At 37.1% G+C, this 16,986-nt stretch overlaps 1 protein-coding gene across 8 annotated transcripts; it reads right to left on the reverse strand.

Moving 5' to 3' along the window:
• Positions 1-7,816: 7,816 nt before the first annotated feature.
• On the reverse strand, positions 7,817-16,622 carry LOC132603326 (uncharacterized). 8 transcript variants are annotated; one of them, XM_060316330.1, is made up of 6 exons: positions 16,604-16,622; positions 16,395-16,516; positions 16,192-16,263; positions 12,456-12,502; positions 9,488-10,034; positions 7,817-9,318 (listed from the first exon to the last, which is right to left on the reverse strand). In XM_060316330.1, exons 2-6 carry the CDS (start codon positions 16,434-16,436, stop codon positions 8,293-8,295), a joined length of 1,734 nt encoding a protein of 577 aa, XP_060172313.1. In that variant the 5' UTR covers positions 16,437-16,516; positions 16,604-16,622; the 3' UTR covers positions 7,817-8,292. The 8 variants fall into 8 exon arrangements, with proteins under 8 accessions (XP_060172313.1, XP_060172311.1, XP_060172318.1 ...); XM_060316328.1 differs by having other exon boundaries at positions 9,488-10,039; positions 12,456-12,506; XM_060316335.1 differs by having other exon boundaries at positions 9,488-10,039; positions 16,604-16,621.
• Positions 16,623-16,986: the final 364 nt, after the last annotated feature.

Here is a 16,986-nt window from a genome sequence, read left to right on the forward strand (position 1 = left end):
TATATATCGTATACATGCTTATAAGGAGGGGTAGAAAATGTAAGTTTATGCAATTGCCATAATTTGAAGTTTATTCATAATTTGAACATTTCAAAATGTGGCCACCTAATTCAAACATCCAATTGAAGGATAATTTTATAAAAATGACTTTAATTGACTTCAACTAATGAATTTGGCCATTTCAATTAAGGCCATAATTAGACTAACAATGAATCAATTCAATTTTCGCCAATATTAACCATGTAGTAAACAATTTTCATGGAGTTTAACCACAATTAAACATTCAATTAATTATGCTTAGTTATAATAAATTATACATATGCAAAAATAAGAATTTAGGGGTAGAAATGATTAATTCATTTACTTAATCATATTTCTTGAATTAAATAGAGTGAAATACTTACTAATTGACAATTTAAACAATTAAATAAATGATTGTTGTAAATTATTTTCTCTCTTGGTTAATTGTAGAAAAAGTATCATAATTGTAAGAATATGTAAATTAATTTCTAGATGATTCATGATATTATAGAAATTATTTACCAAATAAGAATGGCAAAATATAATCTAAATAATTTTATAAAATCATTTTGACATCTTAAAATACATATTTCACTCCATTTAATATTCAAGGACTCTGGGTAATTAAAATAAATTATGGGAAGTCAAAAATAGGTGTCAACAATAGCGTTTATTGATGACATTTTGGTTTATTCGAAGAGTAAAGAAGATCATGAAAAACACTTGAGAGTTGTTCTTGGGTTGCTGAGAGACAAGGAGTTGTATGCCAAGTTCTCTAAGTCTGAGTTTTGGCTTGAGTATGTATCCTTCTTGGGCCATGTGGTGTCGAAATAAGGGATTATGGTTGATCCTAAGAAGATTGAGGCAGTGAGAGATTGGGCTAAGCCTACATCAGTGACAGTGATTCGCAGCTTTATGGGATTGGCCAGTTACTACTGTCGGTTCATGAAGGGGTTTGCTTCTATTGCTTCACATTTGACCCATTTGACTCAGAAACAGGTACCTTTTCAGTGGTCCAATGAGTGTGAGGAGAGCTTTGAAAAGCTCAAGACTTTATTGACTACAGCTCCTATTCTATGTTTTCCCGTGGAAGGCAAGGACTTTGTGGTGTATTGTGATACTTCTCGCTCTGGGTTGGGTGTTGTTTTGATGCAAGAAAAGAAGGTGATTTCTTATGCTTCCAGACAGCTGAACATTCTTGAGAAGAACTATCCCACTTACGATTTGGAGTTGGCAGCGGTGCTTTTCGCTTTAAAGATTTAGAGGCACTATCTCTACGGTGTCCATTATGAGGTTTTCACCAATCATCACAGTCTTCAGCATGTGTTTACTCGGAGGGATCTTAATTCTAGGGATCGGAGATAGATAGAGTTTCTTAAGGATTATGATATTGCTATTAAGGATTATGATATTACTATTTTGTACCATCCTGACAAGGCAAATGTGGTAGCAGATGCTTTGAGCAGGAAATCAACTAGTATGGGTAGTTTGGCTCGTTTGATTGCATCAAAGCGTCTGTCGGCCATGGAAGTTCAGACTCTGGCTAACAGTTTCATGAGGCTTGATGTGTCTGATTCAGGAAGAGTATTGGCTTGTGTTGAAGTAAGACCATTGTTTCTGGAGCAGATTAAGGCAAAGTAGTTCGAGGATGCGAGTTTTTACAAGATCCGTAATAAGGTTTTGAGTGGTGAGGCCAAGGAGGCGATGATTGATAAGGAGGGAGTTCTAAGGATCAAGGGATGTGTTTGTGTCCCTCGTGTTGATGACTTGATTAGGACGATTTTAAAAGAGACTCACAGTTCTAGATATTATATTCATCCTACTGCTACCAAGATGTATCGGGATTTAAGGAAACATTATTGGTGGGCTGGGATAAAGCGTGATATTGTTGAGTTTGTTTCACAGTGTTTAAATTGCCAGCAGGTTAAGTCCGAGCACCAGAGACATGGGAGTACGCTGCAGAGGATGCCCGTTCCTAAATGGAAGTGGGAGAGGATAGCTATGGATTTTGTCATTGGTCTTCCTAAGACCTTGGGTAAGTTTGATTCGATTTGGGTCATTGTTGATAGATTGACCAAGCCTGCTCATTTCATACCGGTCCAGATCACCGATACCGCTCAAAAGTTGGCCCAGATTTATATCTGTAGGATTCTTCGTCTACATGGGGTTCCTATTTCCATCATATCCAATACAGGCACCCATTCACATCCCGATTGTAGAGGATTTGCACTCTAAGTTGAGCACTAAGTTGGATCTTAGCACAACTTTTCACCCTCAGACAAATGGTCAGCCTGAGCGAACGATTCAGGTTCTAGAGGATATGATCCGAGCTTGTGTGATTGACTTCAGTGGCCATTGTTATTAATTCTTACCATTGGCAGAGTTTGCGTAGAATAATAGTTACCACTCGAGCATTAATACGGCCCCGTTTGAGGCTCTTTATGGGAGGAGATGTGGATCTCCTATTGGGCGGTTTGATGCATTTAATGTAAGGCCATGGGGTATTTACCTTTTGAGAGGGTCCTTAGATAAAGTTAAGGTGATTCAGGAAAAGATCTTAGCGGCTCAGAGTAGACAAAAGGAATATGCGGATCGAAAGGTCCGAGATCTCGAGTTCATGGTTGGAGAACAAGTTTTGTTGAAAGTCTCACCCATGAAGGGTGTGATGAGGTTTGTGAAGAAAAGTAAGCTTAGTCCTAGATTCATTGGTCCGTTTGAGATTCTCAGTCATGTAGAGGAAGTAGCCTATGAGTTGGCTTTGCTTCTAGATTTGTCAGGCATTCATCTAGTGTTTCATGTCTCTATGTTAAAGAGATATAATGGTGATGGTTCATTTATCATTCGCTAGGATTCTATCTCGTTGGATGAGAACTTTTCTTATGAGGAAGAGCCCATTGCTATTCCAGATAGAGAGGTCTGTAAGTTGAGGTCTAAGGAGATTGCGTCATTGAAGGCTCAGTTGAAGAACCACCCTGTTGAGGAAGCTACTTGGGAGAATGAATCAGATATGCGTAATAAATTATCCCTAGCTTTTCACTGAGTCAGGTACCTTTTCCCTTGTTTCCCTTCCTTGTCCATTCGGGAACGAACGGTGGTTTAATTGGTATCTGATGTAACGACTGGTAGGTATTTATGGGGGCTTTGACCATTTTACCCTTGTTAGTACCTTCCCGAGAATAGAAATGAGCGTAATGAGAAATCAAAGAGTTAGAAGTCTAAAAACTGAAACTTGATTACTTATTGTATGTTCATTGGTAAATTAGACCTTCGCTGGGAATTCCGAGGCCAGGGGTGAGTCTGTAGCATGATTTTATGTGTATGTGTATGTAGGGCCTCGGATTGGTTGTTACACCTCGTAGTTTTGTACGTTGAGATTCATTCGGTGTTAGTTGCTCAATGGTAGACACTTGAGATATTTCCTAGGATATATGAGATTATAGGTGCCTATCTTATGGTTATGGAGGTTTAAGTTCATGTAATAGGTCAAGGAAGGATTGGAGAACAAGTGAAGCAAGGAAACTAAGTTGTTGGAATTTTGGAGAAAGGATGGGCAAGATTTCGTACGATAATTTTGAGCCAACTTGGGGAAAGAATATCTTTTAGAATATGAAGAGGTTTGAAGTAAAGTAAAAGCCTAAAATGAAGTCCAAGAAGTCTAGTTTCCAATGCAACGAACTGCTTGTCGATATGACATCGGAGAGAGTTATGGACGTTACAAGTTAGGCCGGCGGAGCAGAGGCGTGCCCAGCTACAGTGCGCGAACGTGCCAGCTACAGTGCGCGAAAATTATAAGTCGGTGCAAATCGACTCTAGAACAATATAAAAGGGGGTTTACCCCTTATTTTCATCCAAACCAACTCTCAAAAATATCCTAAAACCTCTAGAACTTTCTCCCAACTTCCAACCATAAATTTTAGCCCAAATCAAGTGTAATCTCGGGATTTAGGTTCAGATAGCGTATAGTTGTGATTATAGTATCGTGTTGCGGTAAATCTTGGCTTGGATAGAAGGTGAATATTGAAGATATTGCAGCTCTAGTGGGAATAAGGTAAGAATCTCTCCTTATTGATAGTGATTTAGGTGTATTTACGAAGATAGAGCTACTAAATGGTCGTATCATTAATTAGTTGATTGAGAAATCGAATAAACATCGTATGGGATGTTTTATGGAGTATTTTGGTATTGATGATGATGTTGTTGATGTTAGTGTTGTTGTTATTGTGATTTCGGGCTAGGGATATAAACAGGGAAGATACTGCTCAAATTTCGGCAGATTCTAAAAGGATTTAATTTGAAGGCTTAAGATAAGCATGTGACGATAATCCTAACAATAGTATGAATTCTCTTGAATGTAGATCTACGAGCTTGGGAGGATAAGTGTTAAGTAGTAGGAGACGAAAAAGGTATGTTAAGGCTGTCTCTTTCTTTCTAAAGGTATGATTCTTTCTTACAAACCTATACGTGTTTTCCATAACATTCTTATTCCCAAAAGCTAGAAGTTCATGATTCTTAGAGTTTCTTATGGTGCTAAAGATAAGTATGTTTTATGATGATAATGATGATGATGATGATTCCATTCTTGGAGATTCCAAAGCTTATGGTTTTGATGTTATTATGAGATTGTTGAGCTTATTGCATGATCTCCTTGATTTTACTCATTTTTATTGATCTCATCTTATGTTACTTGTTCCTTCTAGGTGGGATATAACGATGATGATTGTTCCATAATATAATCGGAGGTTACTGACCTTATGTCACTCTGATAGAGTTGTAGCTTTTAATTAGGCTCTCATGCATGCTTTATACATATGTTTGTATTTTCTCACACCGTGCCTATATGATCGGGCGGCACCACTACGGTGAGCGGCTTATGGATAATGATAATAACACCGTGTCTATATGGCCTGGCAGCACCACTAGTGGGCGGCGTGCGATGGTTGCCCCGGACGCGGGCTAATGATGATATTATGTTTGATATACATGAAAAGTCTTTTCTTTAAAAAGCTAAGCATGCATGATATCCGCCTTAAGAGGCAATCAAATGTACATGTTATATCTCTATATCATGTTATGTTCCATATCTCTTGTTATGTTGTTATTCATGCCTTACATACTCAGTACATTATTCGTACTGACATCTTTTCTTATGGACGCTGCGTTCATGCCCACAGGTAGTCAAAGAGACGGACAAGACCCCTAGGAGCTTCATCAGCGGAGTCTCAGAAGCGCTTCATTTGCTTCGGAGCTGCAGTTTATTGGTATTACTCTTTTGTATATATACTTTGGCATGGCGGTGTCCTGCCCCGTCTTTGTGAATTCCTGTATTCTATATAGAGGCTCGTAGACACCTGTATGTAGTTAGATGTTCCAAAACCTTATCAGCTCATATTGTTGTATAATATTTTGGAAGCCTTGTTGGCTTGTGGTGATGGGCATAGTTGTTGACGATTATGTAGAGATGTGCCATTATCTTGTGACATATGCCCTTATAAATTATGATGCCCATAAGCTATCTTTGTGGTTCACCTAGAAATGATTATGAGAAGTATGTTCATAGGTGCTCAGTAGGTTAGCTCCGGGTGCCCGTCATGGCCCTCCGGTTGGGTCGTGACATTGGTGTTGGAATTTTGGGTGAAACACTGGTGAAAAAACAGAGCTCACTGCTCGATTTGGACCACTGCAGCGGTGGTATTACCGCTTTAGCAAGTCCACCGCCGCAACTGGCCGGTCGGCGTCACGGAAATGGGGAATTAAATGAGGTCCGCCATAGCGGGATGATTCCCGCTATAACGAGACCACCGTAGCGAACGTCGACCGCTAGAAACTGTTTTTTATATTCCAAATTTCGAACCTATTTCCCACATAACACCAAAGGCAGTTCTCAAGAAATATTAAGGCGATTTTTCTACGGCTAGGGCACTACTCTTCATCAAGGTATGTCTCAACCTTTATCTTCATTCATTCCATAATCATCTTAAGTTCCGACATCATCTAAGGTTCTTTAATGGTGAATTGAAAGGTTAGAACCCTAGAATTTAAGAAACCCTTGAATAATGAATGGGTGTTGATATTATTGTTGTTTAATCATCTAGGAGTATAGATTATCACTTCCTAGGATGAGAATTTGATTATTAATTATGGAAGTTGTTGATTGAAACTTAGGGTTCCAATAAAAATGGAAATTTTAGCCTAAAAATTGTTTGAAAGGGGATGAATTGATTAGAAAACCATGAATGGGAATAGTATGATGGTTGGGCTGGAGTGTGATAGTTCACCCATTTGAAAAGGGCTGAAGTAGTTAGATTCTCTTCCCCAATTGTTGTTTGTTTGAGTAGATGATCCATTACTCACTTAGCGTTATGATTGCTAGACTTTGAACGTTTTGAAGCTTTGCGAAAAGGAAAAGCTATTGCGGATTTATTGCATTGTTCCAGTTCGGCTTTGAGGTAGGTTACGGTCTACTTGAGTAAGACTTTGATTAGTTGAATGTATATGTAATAGAATTGATGGGAGGAAGCATGTATCTTCGGACATAAAGTCTGGTTGGAAATTCCAAGGTTGGTACTGATTGATTGATTATGTGGGATGGTCGCCGTTACTTTATGTACTGAACCTGATATGGAATTATTATGATATGAGAAGGAATGAGTTAATATATACTCTTCTTGTGATTGAGATGATTTTGTATTCATTTTAACTGATGAGCTGATTTGTTGAGTCTTGATTGATTTGTGGCATGGTGCCTTGTGTTCTTGACCTTGATATTGTTGACTGATCCTATTCCATATTTACTGATGAACTGGAAATAAGTTGAGAAACACATTGTGATGAAAAACAGAATTTATATATTTGTAAAATGCACATTTGACAGGGGTGAAGATGTGGCCTAGTTATAGGCTCATGATCTGAGGTCAGTTTCGGAGCGAGTGGTACATGGACACCATGGGTCCCCTGCAGGTCATGACTATTTAGGGAAACATTACCATTTAGCATGTGTGTACACGGTTGAGATACTTTCATTATTGTATTGCATAACATCGGACTCATATTATTTCTGTTGTTAGCTGATGACTGAACTTATATCAACTCGGTGATTGATCGATAGTTGATTTTATCTTATCCCTGTGTTGGCTGGCTTCTATTGATGACATTACTTGGTTATGTGTTGTTGTGCCTATCTGTCTATCCTATTAATTTTATGAACATATGCATGATACTAATCTTAGTCGGCCTATGATATCTACCGATAAATAGTGTTTGCACTGATACTACCTTGCTACACTTTTTATTTGAGTGCAGATGTGTGCCAGAGACATCTTCCAGACCTCACATCTAGCTTGAGGCTATTTTCCGTTCAGATACAAGGGTGAATTTCTATTCATGCCATGCCGCCTGAAGATTTCTCTTTGTTGATGTCTATTTTTATTACATGCCTTATTTACATTTATAGACAGATGTTCATTCTTTAGACAGTTATGTTATAGTGTCCTTGTATGATGACTTTCGAATTTTGGGGTTGTAATAGTTAGATTTCCACACTTTTATTTATTTATGACATGACTAGACAAGTTTATGATTTAATTCTGGTTGTTGATTTATAAATTGTTAAATGGTTGATAATCGGGTAAGGGGATGGTTCGCCCGCTAGGAAATTTAGTGTGGGTGCCACTCACGGCTACTTGGGTCATGACACCAACTATGTGGTGTTTCTCAAATTTAGCCCTTAAGTATCATTTTAACCATAACAACAGTCCTAACTATATCATTTTCAAAAATACTGTTACAGTAGTCCAGCTTAGCTTTCAAGAGCAGAAAACAATTCCATTATAGAAAAATGGGAAAAAGAAGAATGTCAACGTTGAGACGAGCACTAATAGAGACTATTGTGTCAAACACTATGTTGCTCAGACTCCTCAAAAATGTCGATGGGTGTGTGTTGGATCCTTCAAAAGTAGTGCATGGGGGATCAGACACGGGTGCGACAAAATTTTTGCAGAGTCCGAGCAACATCTCATACATAACATAATATCTTTGTTTTCATGAAAAACAAACCCAGAGTACGCATGTCCAATATAATAGTCTCATTGAGGTGTTCCTTTGATAGGCTCAAGACAATGCCCATCGAAAGCTCGGAAAGACGTTCCTTTGAGCTCAAAATATACCCAAAAGCACTGCTTGCAGTATGGAAAAGCTAAGATAACACCAAAGCAACTCACATTTGTCCTTCAACTGCTTCTGCCAGTCTTCTTACTGAAGGTGCCTGAAGAATGCTTACGTAACACATACAATAACTGATGATAGCGAGCAATCAGCTGCTCCAGTAATAATAGCACCCTTGCTTCTGATTTCCAGGAGATAATTCAGTGCTTCTTTTGTGATGACCTCGCCAGGAATTAGAACAGGAATACCGGGTGGATAAGGACAAACAAGCTCTCCACAAATTTCACCGAGGCTGTCTCTTACGTTGACTTTGCGTTTTGTAGCAAAGAAGGCCTCTCTAGGGCTCATGCTCATTCTAACATCATCAAGGCATACAAAACGATTTACATTTTCGCCTTCATCTTTCACAGGTTGATAAAAGTGAAAAGTTTCTGATAGATGCTTTAGACCAGCTACAAGCCTCAGAACATGATCCCTTTGAGTCCCTAAGTTAAATGCCAAAGTAAAAGATTTGGTCCCAACAAGTTCACAAACAACACCAAAATCATTGCACAATATATCATCTGCTTCAAAACCTGAAAGACCTAACTGCCATACACCAACAGTGAATCGCAATGGGTCAATATGAAAAAACGTAGAAAAAATTGGGAAATCGAGAACTGAGATTCCAGGAATTTTACTAATTAAGCTTCTTGCTTCCAGAGCCAAGTGTATTGCTTTGTCAAAGATAGCCTCTTTATTTTCACTTAGTTGGGCCCTGGCGGCATCCAGTGATGCTAAAAGCAAATAACTAGGGCTACTACTTTGAAGCATTTGTAGGCTTCTACTGATTCTTTCTCTATCTACAAGATCTCCTTGCATGTGCAGCATTGATGATTGCGTAAGCGCACACAAAACTTTGTGAGTAGACTGTACAGCAAGATCAGCTCCCTGGCTGAGGGATGAGCTAGGCAGATCCGGATGAAATCCTAAATGAGCCCCATGAGCCTCATCGACAATTACAGGGATATTGTAAGAATGACAAATATGGCAAATCTCATCCAAGTTGCTGCATATGCCATGATAGGTAGGGGAGACAACCAAAAGAGCAGCTGCTTTTCGACCCTCCATTTCTAGCTCTTTGATTGCGTCATTCACCTACATAACAAGCAAGCATTTCATGGATACAAGTCGAGTACTCTTTTAAACACTTACATAAATATATCACTAGCTTGCATAATTTACACTTAAAAAATCTTCCCACTTATGCATTCAAGATAATTTAACTCTTGCGGAAAGACAACTTTGAGAATGATGCATTACTTGCCTGTGATGGAGTGATGCCACCAGCAACATCCCACTTGAAATCATATTCAGGGACGATGTACTTTGGGAGTGCACCCGACAATACCATGGAAGATATGGCAGAGAAATGAGAATTCCGCGGGATAATAAGAGTATCTCCAGGTGAACAAGTCGCCATAATGGCTGCCTGAATTCCACATGTACTACCACCAACAAGGAACCATGTTTCCGATGCTCCAAAAAGTGCTGCTGCTTGTTTTTGGGCTTCTAAAATGGGACCTTCTGGTGAAAAGAGATTGTCAAGCTCCGGAAGTTCAGGCAAATCATGAAGAAACGGTTTTGAACCAATGAGATGAGTCAACGATGATGGTGCTGCTTGCCCTCTGTTATGGCCAGGAAAATGAAAACTTGCAGAATTTTCTTCGGCTGAAGCTTTTAAAGCGCTAACAAGTGGAGGAAGCTCATTTTGACTGGCAGCAGCACTTGGATCACAAGAATTTTCTGTCAAGGGAACTCCATTATATCCTATAGAGCTTGTATACTTGTTTTTCCCGAGCAATGTGTCATGCCTGTCCTGCAATATATGTTAGACTGGTATCCACGGTAAACGTTGAGAAGGAAGAAGGAAGAGCATTTGTGACTAATGGTATATAATCAAATGAGCTGTTCACATAGTCATGGCAACATTTCTTTTAACCGAATCTCAATATAGAAATTTCTAATGCATCAAATTGTCTGTAAAGTGAATGTTCGAATGTTTGCTCATGCTCCAAAGAACTAACTTTCTAATACGAAAACCTTAGGGGGGAAAACAGGTCTGATTGAGAATAATGATAGCTATAATGGTTATTTGTAGCCTTCTTCGTTTCAGTGACCTGACACTTTGACATTATTTTTTGTGCAAAACCTGCTTCAGTCACTAAATAAACTGACAAGCTCATTATCAAAAACCATGCAACTATCCCACATCCACATAGTATTTTATTAAAAAGGTAACTAAGCAAATGCATACAGCATAAAGCACCATTATGCATGCACACATAACTTTCTCTCTAATCAAACGCTGCAATGAAATAAAACAAAGTAATGGCTTTCTGGATCCTTGTTGTTCTATTAACCTCGATTTGTTCGCCAACGAAAGTAAACCTCTAGCTAATAAGAACAATGTTACTGTTCATTCTTCAGTATGAAAAATACAGCAATGCAATAGGAAGAACATCGATAACATCTAAGAAAAGTCCTCGAAAGACTTGACTAATTAAATCAATAATCACATAGGAAGACAAACGGCAGTACAGAACATTGATATCTGTTTGTACCTTTACCTAAAGTAAACTGATAAGAATCTTTCCAAAGTAAATGATATGCTTATTTGATGTATTAAATTCCATGTAATCCTATTGACCCGTCAACTGAAATGCAAAATTGAAAATCTTGACCTACATTTACCCAGTAAAAAAAGGCTAACAGAAAGAAATTTCAAAATAGAAAAATAACTTAGTGCCAGAAGCCCTAAGCTATATTATCATTTCTTAGCTCCAACCAAGACTACACATTACCTTTATGATTGAAAATGCCGCAAATTTACAAAAGGTCGACCTAAAATCAATTAATTTGGAAACTAATTTCAAATTCTCCACTAAAATCAGCTACACTTTCCACTTTAATACTAAAGAAATTTTTCCAAATTCTTACATTGCTATGCTAATATTGTGCATTCGGGAACAAACCAACAGCACAAAACTAGAACAGGCATGTCGCTCTATTGTTTACCCTTTAGCTCCATTTCTTGGGTTTTCCATACCAGCTACACAGGGGAAATAGAACAATAACATACCCAATGTAATCTCACAATGGGGTCTGAGGAAGGTAGAGTGTATGCAAACCTTACCGCTACCTCGTGTAAGCTGTTTCTGATATACCCTCAGCTTAAGTAAAGCATTTCAAAGTAAATCAAAAAAGGAAATACATAAATGAAAGCATTTCAAAGTGAGGTGTACGCAGACCTTGCCCCTACCTTTGGTGGGGGTAGAGAGGCTGTTTCATATAGACCCTCGGCTCAAGAAAAACGTTTTACAAAACAGGTTTCAAAAATACAACAGTAAAAGAGCTATGATGAAATATGGGAGAAACAAAAGTATTGACAGCAAAAATAGTGAAGATAACCAAAGTGAAAGAAACAACAGTAGCAATTGAATTGAAGAATAAGATAAGCAAAAATACAAAATCAGGTTAACCGAACCATATATATAGAAAGTAATAAACCTGCAAGTACGAAGGGCAGCAACCATTCTATATAATAAATATATTCTCATTTGTACTAAAAAGTGACTGAATCAATAGAAAAGAATAGAAACTGCAAAAAGAGGAAAAAGGAATTCATGAGAGCATAGGTGACAAACTATTCAGGTGATGAATACTACTCCCTTCGTCTCATTTTATGTAACAATCTTTCCTTTTTAGTCCGTGCCCAAAAAAAAATGACACCTTTCTATATTTAGAAGCAATTTTACTTTAAACTTCATTAATGAGATAATTTGTAGCCACATAGATATCTATGGCTTATTTTAGACCACAAGCTTCAAAAGTATTTGTTTCATTCTTAAACTCCATGTCTAGTCAAGCACCTTCAGATAGTATTACTAAATTCTAATACTATTCGAATTACTACCATAGCTTCCTACAGCATCGGGTATACTCATAAAGTCTAGATAACAAGAACAACTGGAGAATTGTGGACCTGTAAGGTACTAATAGGCTAATAGCTAATGCCCCCACCAAGAGTTCCTAACTACGCTTTGTCATTTACTTATGAAGATTATGAACTGCTTCAGCACTCATAAAGACCTAATTATCAACTGCTCCTCGACATCTATATCAATGATAGTCTACAAAAGAACTAGTAATATCCACAATAAAGCATTCACACAATCATCTTCATACAATAAACCAAAAGTAGCATTCTTGAAGCAAACAAACAAAAACATTACCTTGTTTTTTCCAGAAGTAGTAGTTCCCTCAGTAGACATTTCACTCTCTTGCTTCAAAAATCAACACGAAGATCAACCACAATACTCAAACTCTCCAAATCCCAACTCTTAATACTCGACTCTATTGCAGCACACAACCAATACCTATTCGGACTAAAACGAAGCGCATGAATAATCAAACCAGAATCAAGAGAGTACAATTTCTTCCCTTCAGACAAATCCCACAACAAAATCACTCCATCTTTTCCTCCACTAGCACACAATGAACCACCCGGCGAAACCGCAGCAATATTCATATACCCAGTATGCCCAGCAAAAGTTGACCTCAGCTTACAATTACTAAGGTTTCATATTTTCACAGTATTCATATAGAGGGCAATGTTGAAAAAAGTAGAATTTCCACAGTATTAGCTATATGTCATTTCTTAGCTCCAACCAAGACTACACGTGTAATTAATCCAACCAGGACTACACGTGTAATTAACTTTAAATTTAAAGAGATAGCCAGTTTAGGCCAAAGGTCTAATTACCTTTATGATTGACAATGTAGCAAATTCCCAAAAAGGTCAACAACAACAACGACATACCCAGTTTAATCTCACAAGTGGGGTCTGAGGAGGGTAGAGTGTATGCAAACCTTACCCCTGCCTCACTTAAGTTGTTTCTGATATACCCTCAGCTTAAGTAAAGCATTTCAAAGTAATTTATAAAAGGAACTACAGAAATGAAAGCATTTCAAAGTGAGGTCTGGGGAGGGTGAGCTATATGCAGACCTTACTCCTACTCTTGAGAAGGTAGAAAGGTTGTCTCTGATAGACCCTCGGGTCGAGAACGGGTTTGAAAGAAGAGCAAGAGTAAAAAGCAATGATGAAAAGTTGAAAACAATGAATAAGGAAAGTACTGACAAAATAGTGTAGAACTGTAGATAGCCAAAGAAAATGAAACAACAGTAGTAATAGAATCAAAGAACAAGATAATGCTAGCATTAAATAATAATACTAGTAAGCAAACACATAGATCTCCAGACTAGAACCCCGCTCTATGATGAAGAAAGGAGAAAACACTCAACTAACCACTAAAAAATTTCCCAGAAAGGCCAACCTATCCAAATTGACACCAGTGAATTTGGAGACCAATTTTCAGATTCTCCATTAAAATCAGCTATAATTTCCACTTTAATACTAAAGAAAATTTCCAAATTCTTCCATTGCTGTGCTATATTATCATACCTAAACTAGAACAGGCATGTCACTATTATTTACCCTTTAGCTCCATTTCTTTGTTTTTCCATATCAGCTACGCAAGGGATATAGATTAGAGAAACACACAATATTCGCCAGTAATAGAAAAAAACAAAGATTCAATTTTCGAAAAAACCACTTGTGAAATGCAAGTTATTAGTCTTCTACAAGGCCTGAAACTCCAGTTCAAAACGGTAACAACAATGAATATGGAAATGAAAGCAGTAACAACAACGAGATAATGCGATCTGGAAAGCAGTACATAGCATACAGAAGAAAAAAAAAGTAACAACAACATAGTAGTGCGATAACCAAAGCACAAGAAACACAGTTGATAACATAAATCGATGAACATTCTCGAACAGACCAACAACACAAAACTAGAACAGGCATGTCACTCTATTGTTTACCCTTTAGTTTCATTTCTTGGTTTTTCCATACCAGCTAGACCAGGGATATAGACACATTCAATTTATTCGCCAGTAATAGAAAAAAAAAAGATTCAACTTGCAAAAACCCCACTTGCAAATCAGTAATCACATAGGAAGACAAACGGCAGAACAGAACATTGATATCTGTTGATCTAATATATTAAATTCTATGTAATCTTATTGATCCATCAACTGAAATGCAAAATTAAAAAAACTACCTATACTTTACTCAATGAAAAAGAAATGCAAACAGAAAGAAACAGCAAAATAGAAAAATAACTAAGTGTCAGAAATTCTAAGCTACATATGTCTTTTTTTTAGCTCCAACCAAGACTACACATGTAATTTAACTTTAAAATTTAAAGAAATAACCAATTCAGGTCAAACGTCTAATTACCTCTATGATTGAAAATGCTGCAAATTTCCAAAAAGGTCAACCTAAAACCAATGAATTTTGATACCAGTCCTCAAATTGTCCACTAAAATCAGAATATTTTCCACTTTAATACTAAAGAAAATTTCGCACGTGGAGCATCTAAGTAAAATCTTCCAACTACTCAATTTTACATCAAGAAAGAGAAGTGCTCATTCGTTAAGGAGGAGATAGACTTCTTGGGGCATGTCATAAGACAAATCAAGATGGAAGAGGCCAAGGTGTCAGCCATAAGGGAGTGGTAGGTGCCTACTTTATGCTATATTACCATACCTAGCATTCTGGGACAGCACAAAACTAGAACAGACATTCTTGGTTTTCCCATATCAGCTACACAAGATTCAACTTTGAAAAACCCCACTTGGGAAATGCAAGTTATTAGTCTTCTACAATGCCTGAAACTCCAGTTCAAAGCAGTAACAACGACGAAATACGGAAATGAAAGCAGTTACAACAACGAAATAATGTGATAAGGAAAAGCAGTACATAACATACCGGGAAAAAGGGAAAAAAAAGTTAACAACAACGAAATAGCGCGATAACCGAAGCACAAGAAACACAGGTGATAACATAAATCGAAGAACATTCTCGAACAGACCAACAACACAAAACTAGAACAGGCATGTCACTCTATTGTTTACCCTTTAGTTTCATTTCTTGGTTTTCCCATACCAGCTAGACAAGGGATATAGAGACATTCAAATTATTCGCCAGTAATAGAAAAAAAGATTCAACTTTCAAAAACCCACTTGTAAATCAGTAATCACATAGCAAGACGAACGGCAGCACATAACATTGATATCTGTTTATCTAATATATTAAATTCTATGTAATCCTATTGATCCATCAACTGAAATGCAAAATTAAAAAAACTACCTATACTTCACTCAACGAAAAAGAAATGCTAATAGAAAGAAACATCAAAATAGAAAAATAACTAAGTGACAGAAATTCTAAGCTACATGTCCAATGAATTTTGATACCAATCCTCAAATTCTCCACTAAAATCAGCCATATTTTCCACTTTAATACTAAATAAAATTTCGCACTTGGAGCATCTACGTAAAATCTTCCAACTACTCAATTTTACATCAAGAAAGAGAAGTGCTCGTTCGTTAAGGAGGAGGTAGACTTCTTGGGGCTTGTCATACGCCAAATCAAGATGGACGAGGCCAAGGTGTCTGCCATAAGGGAGCGGAAGGTGCCTACTTTATGCTATATTATCATACCTAGCATTCTGGGACAGCATAAAAGTAGAACAGAAACACAGGTGGCAACAGAAATCGAAGAACATTCTCGAACGGACCAATAGCACAAAACTAGAACAAGCATGTCACTCTATCGTTTATACTTTAGCTCCATTCTTGGTTTTCCATGTCAGCTACACAAGGCAAATCCTACAAGTGGGGTCCGAGGAGAGTAGTGTTTGAAGACCCTCAGCTTAAGTAAAGCATAATTTGAAAAAGGGAATATAGAAATGAAAGCGGTACATAGCATTAGAAGAAAGATCAGTAACAACGAAATAATGCGATAACCAAATCACAACAAACACAGACACAAGGGATATAGAGAAAATTCAAAATATTCTGCCAGAAATAGAAAGAAAAAAATCAAACTTTGAATAAACCCACTTGGGAAATGCAATGTCTTGGTCTTCTACAAGGCTTGAAACTCCAGTTGTTGATGAAATCTCCAAGAAAACTCTGCCATTAAAAAGCAATAAATAAGTGTCAAAGAACTCAACCAAGTATTTTGTTTTTTTACTTCATCTCAATTATTGTTTCTTATTGCATATTTTGGTATTCACATAAGCAATCAAATTTAGATACAATACCATATTCAGACTTGTAGAAGCCATTGTTGGATTGTTGAACATAGTGGTTTCGTTCTTATTGGTGCACAGGGGGACAAGTGCCTAAATAGGCCATTTCGGCAAATTCCACTTAACCAATAGCCCTAGTGTATATAAAGTTTCATAAAGTTTAGCCACTTCTGAATTAACTTCTATGTAACATAAGTTACAAAAATCACGTCCAAACTTACAATTTTTGCCCGAAGCTTGGTACTCCTTCAGTCGAAATTTACGTAATATAGTTTGACTAGGCACGAAATTTAAGAAAGAAAGTAAAACTTTTGAAATTTATGATCTAAATAAATTATAAATATTTATGTGATTATAAATCATTTCATTAAGAGTAAATAGAAAGTTTCTAACTTTTTTTGGCAGACTAAAAGCAAAGCATATGTTTTTTCCTTTATTTGCTTCGTTTTTCCTTTTTACTTTCTTCTTTCTCCGCCAAATGAGACACATTTTCTTCTGTGTTGAGTTATTTATTTATTTATTTATTGGATAAAATTTTAACGATTTTTAGTAGGTCATTTAATTCATCAAGTAATTCTCCCCTTTCTTTTTTGTTTTTCTCAGA

The sequence above is a fragment of the Lycium barbarum genome, chromosome 7 (assembly GCF_019175385.1).
Source record: "Lycium barbarum isolate Lr01 chromosome 7, ASM1917538v2, whole genome shotgun sequence".
NCBI classification, from domain to species: Eukaryota; Viridiplantae; Streptophyta; class Magnoliopsida; order Solanales; family Solanaceae; genus Lycium; species Lycium barbarum.

What these genes read in the sequence shown, in the direction of transcription:
- LOC132603326 (XM_060316328.1), bottom strand. Translation starts at nt 16,436, where the DNA reads ATGTTCAACAATCCAACAATGGCTTCTACAAGTCTGAATATG. An exon ending in CAAGACATTGCATTTCCCAA is followed by an intron (nt 12,507 to 16,191) that starts GTGGGTTTATTC and finishes TGATTTTTGAAG; the next exon opens with CAAGAGAGTGAAATGTCTAC. An exon ending in GTGGCATCACTCCATCACAG is followed by an intron (nt 9,319 to 9,487) that starts GCAAGTAATGCA and finishes CTTGTTATGTAG; the next exon opens with GTGAATGACGCAATCAAAGA.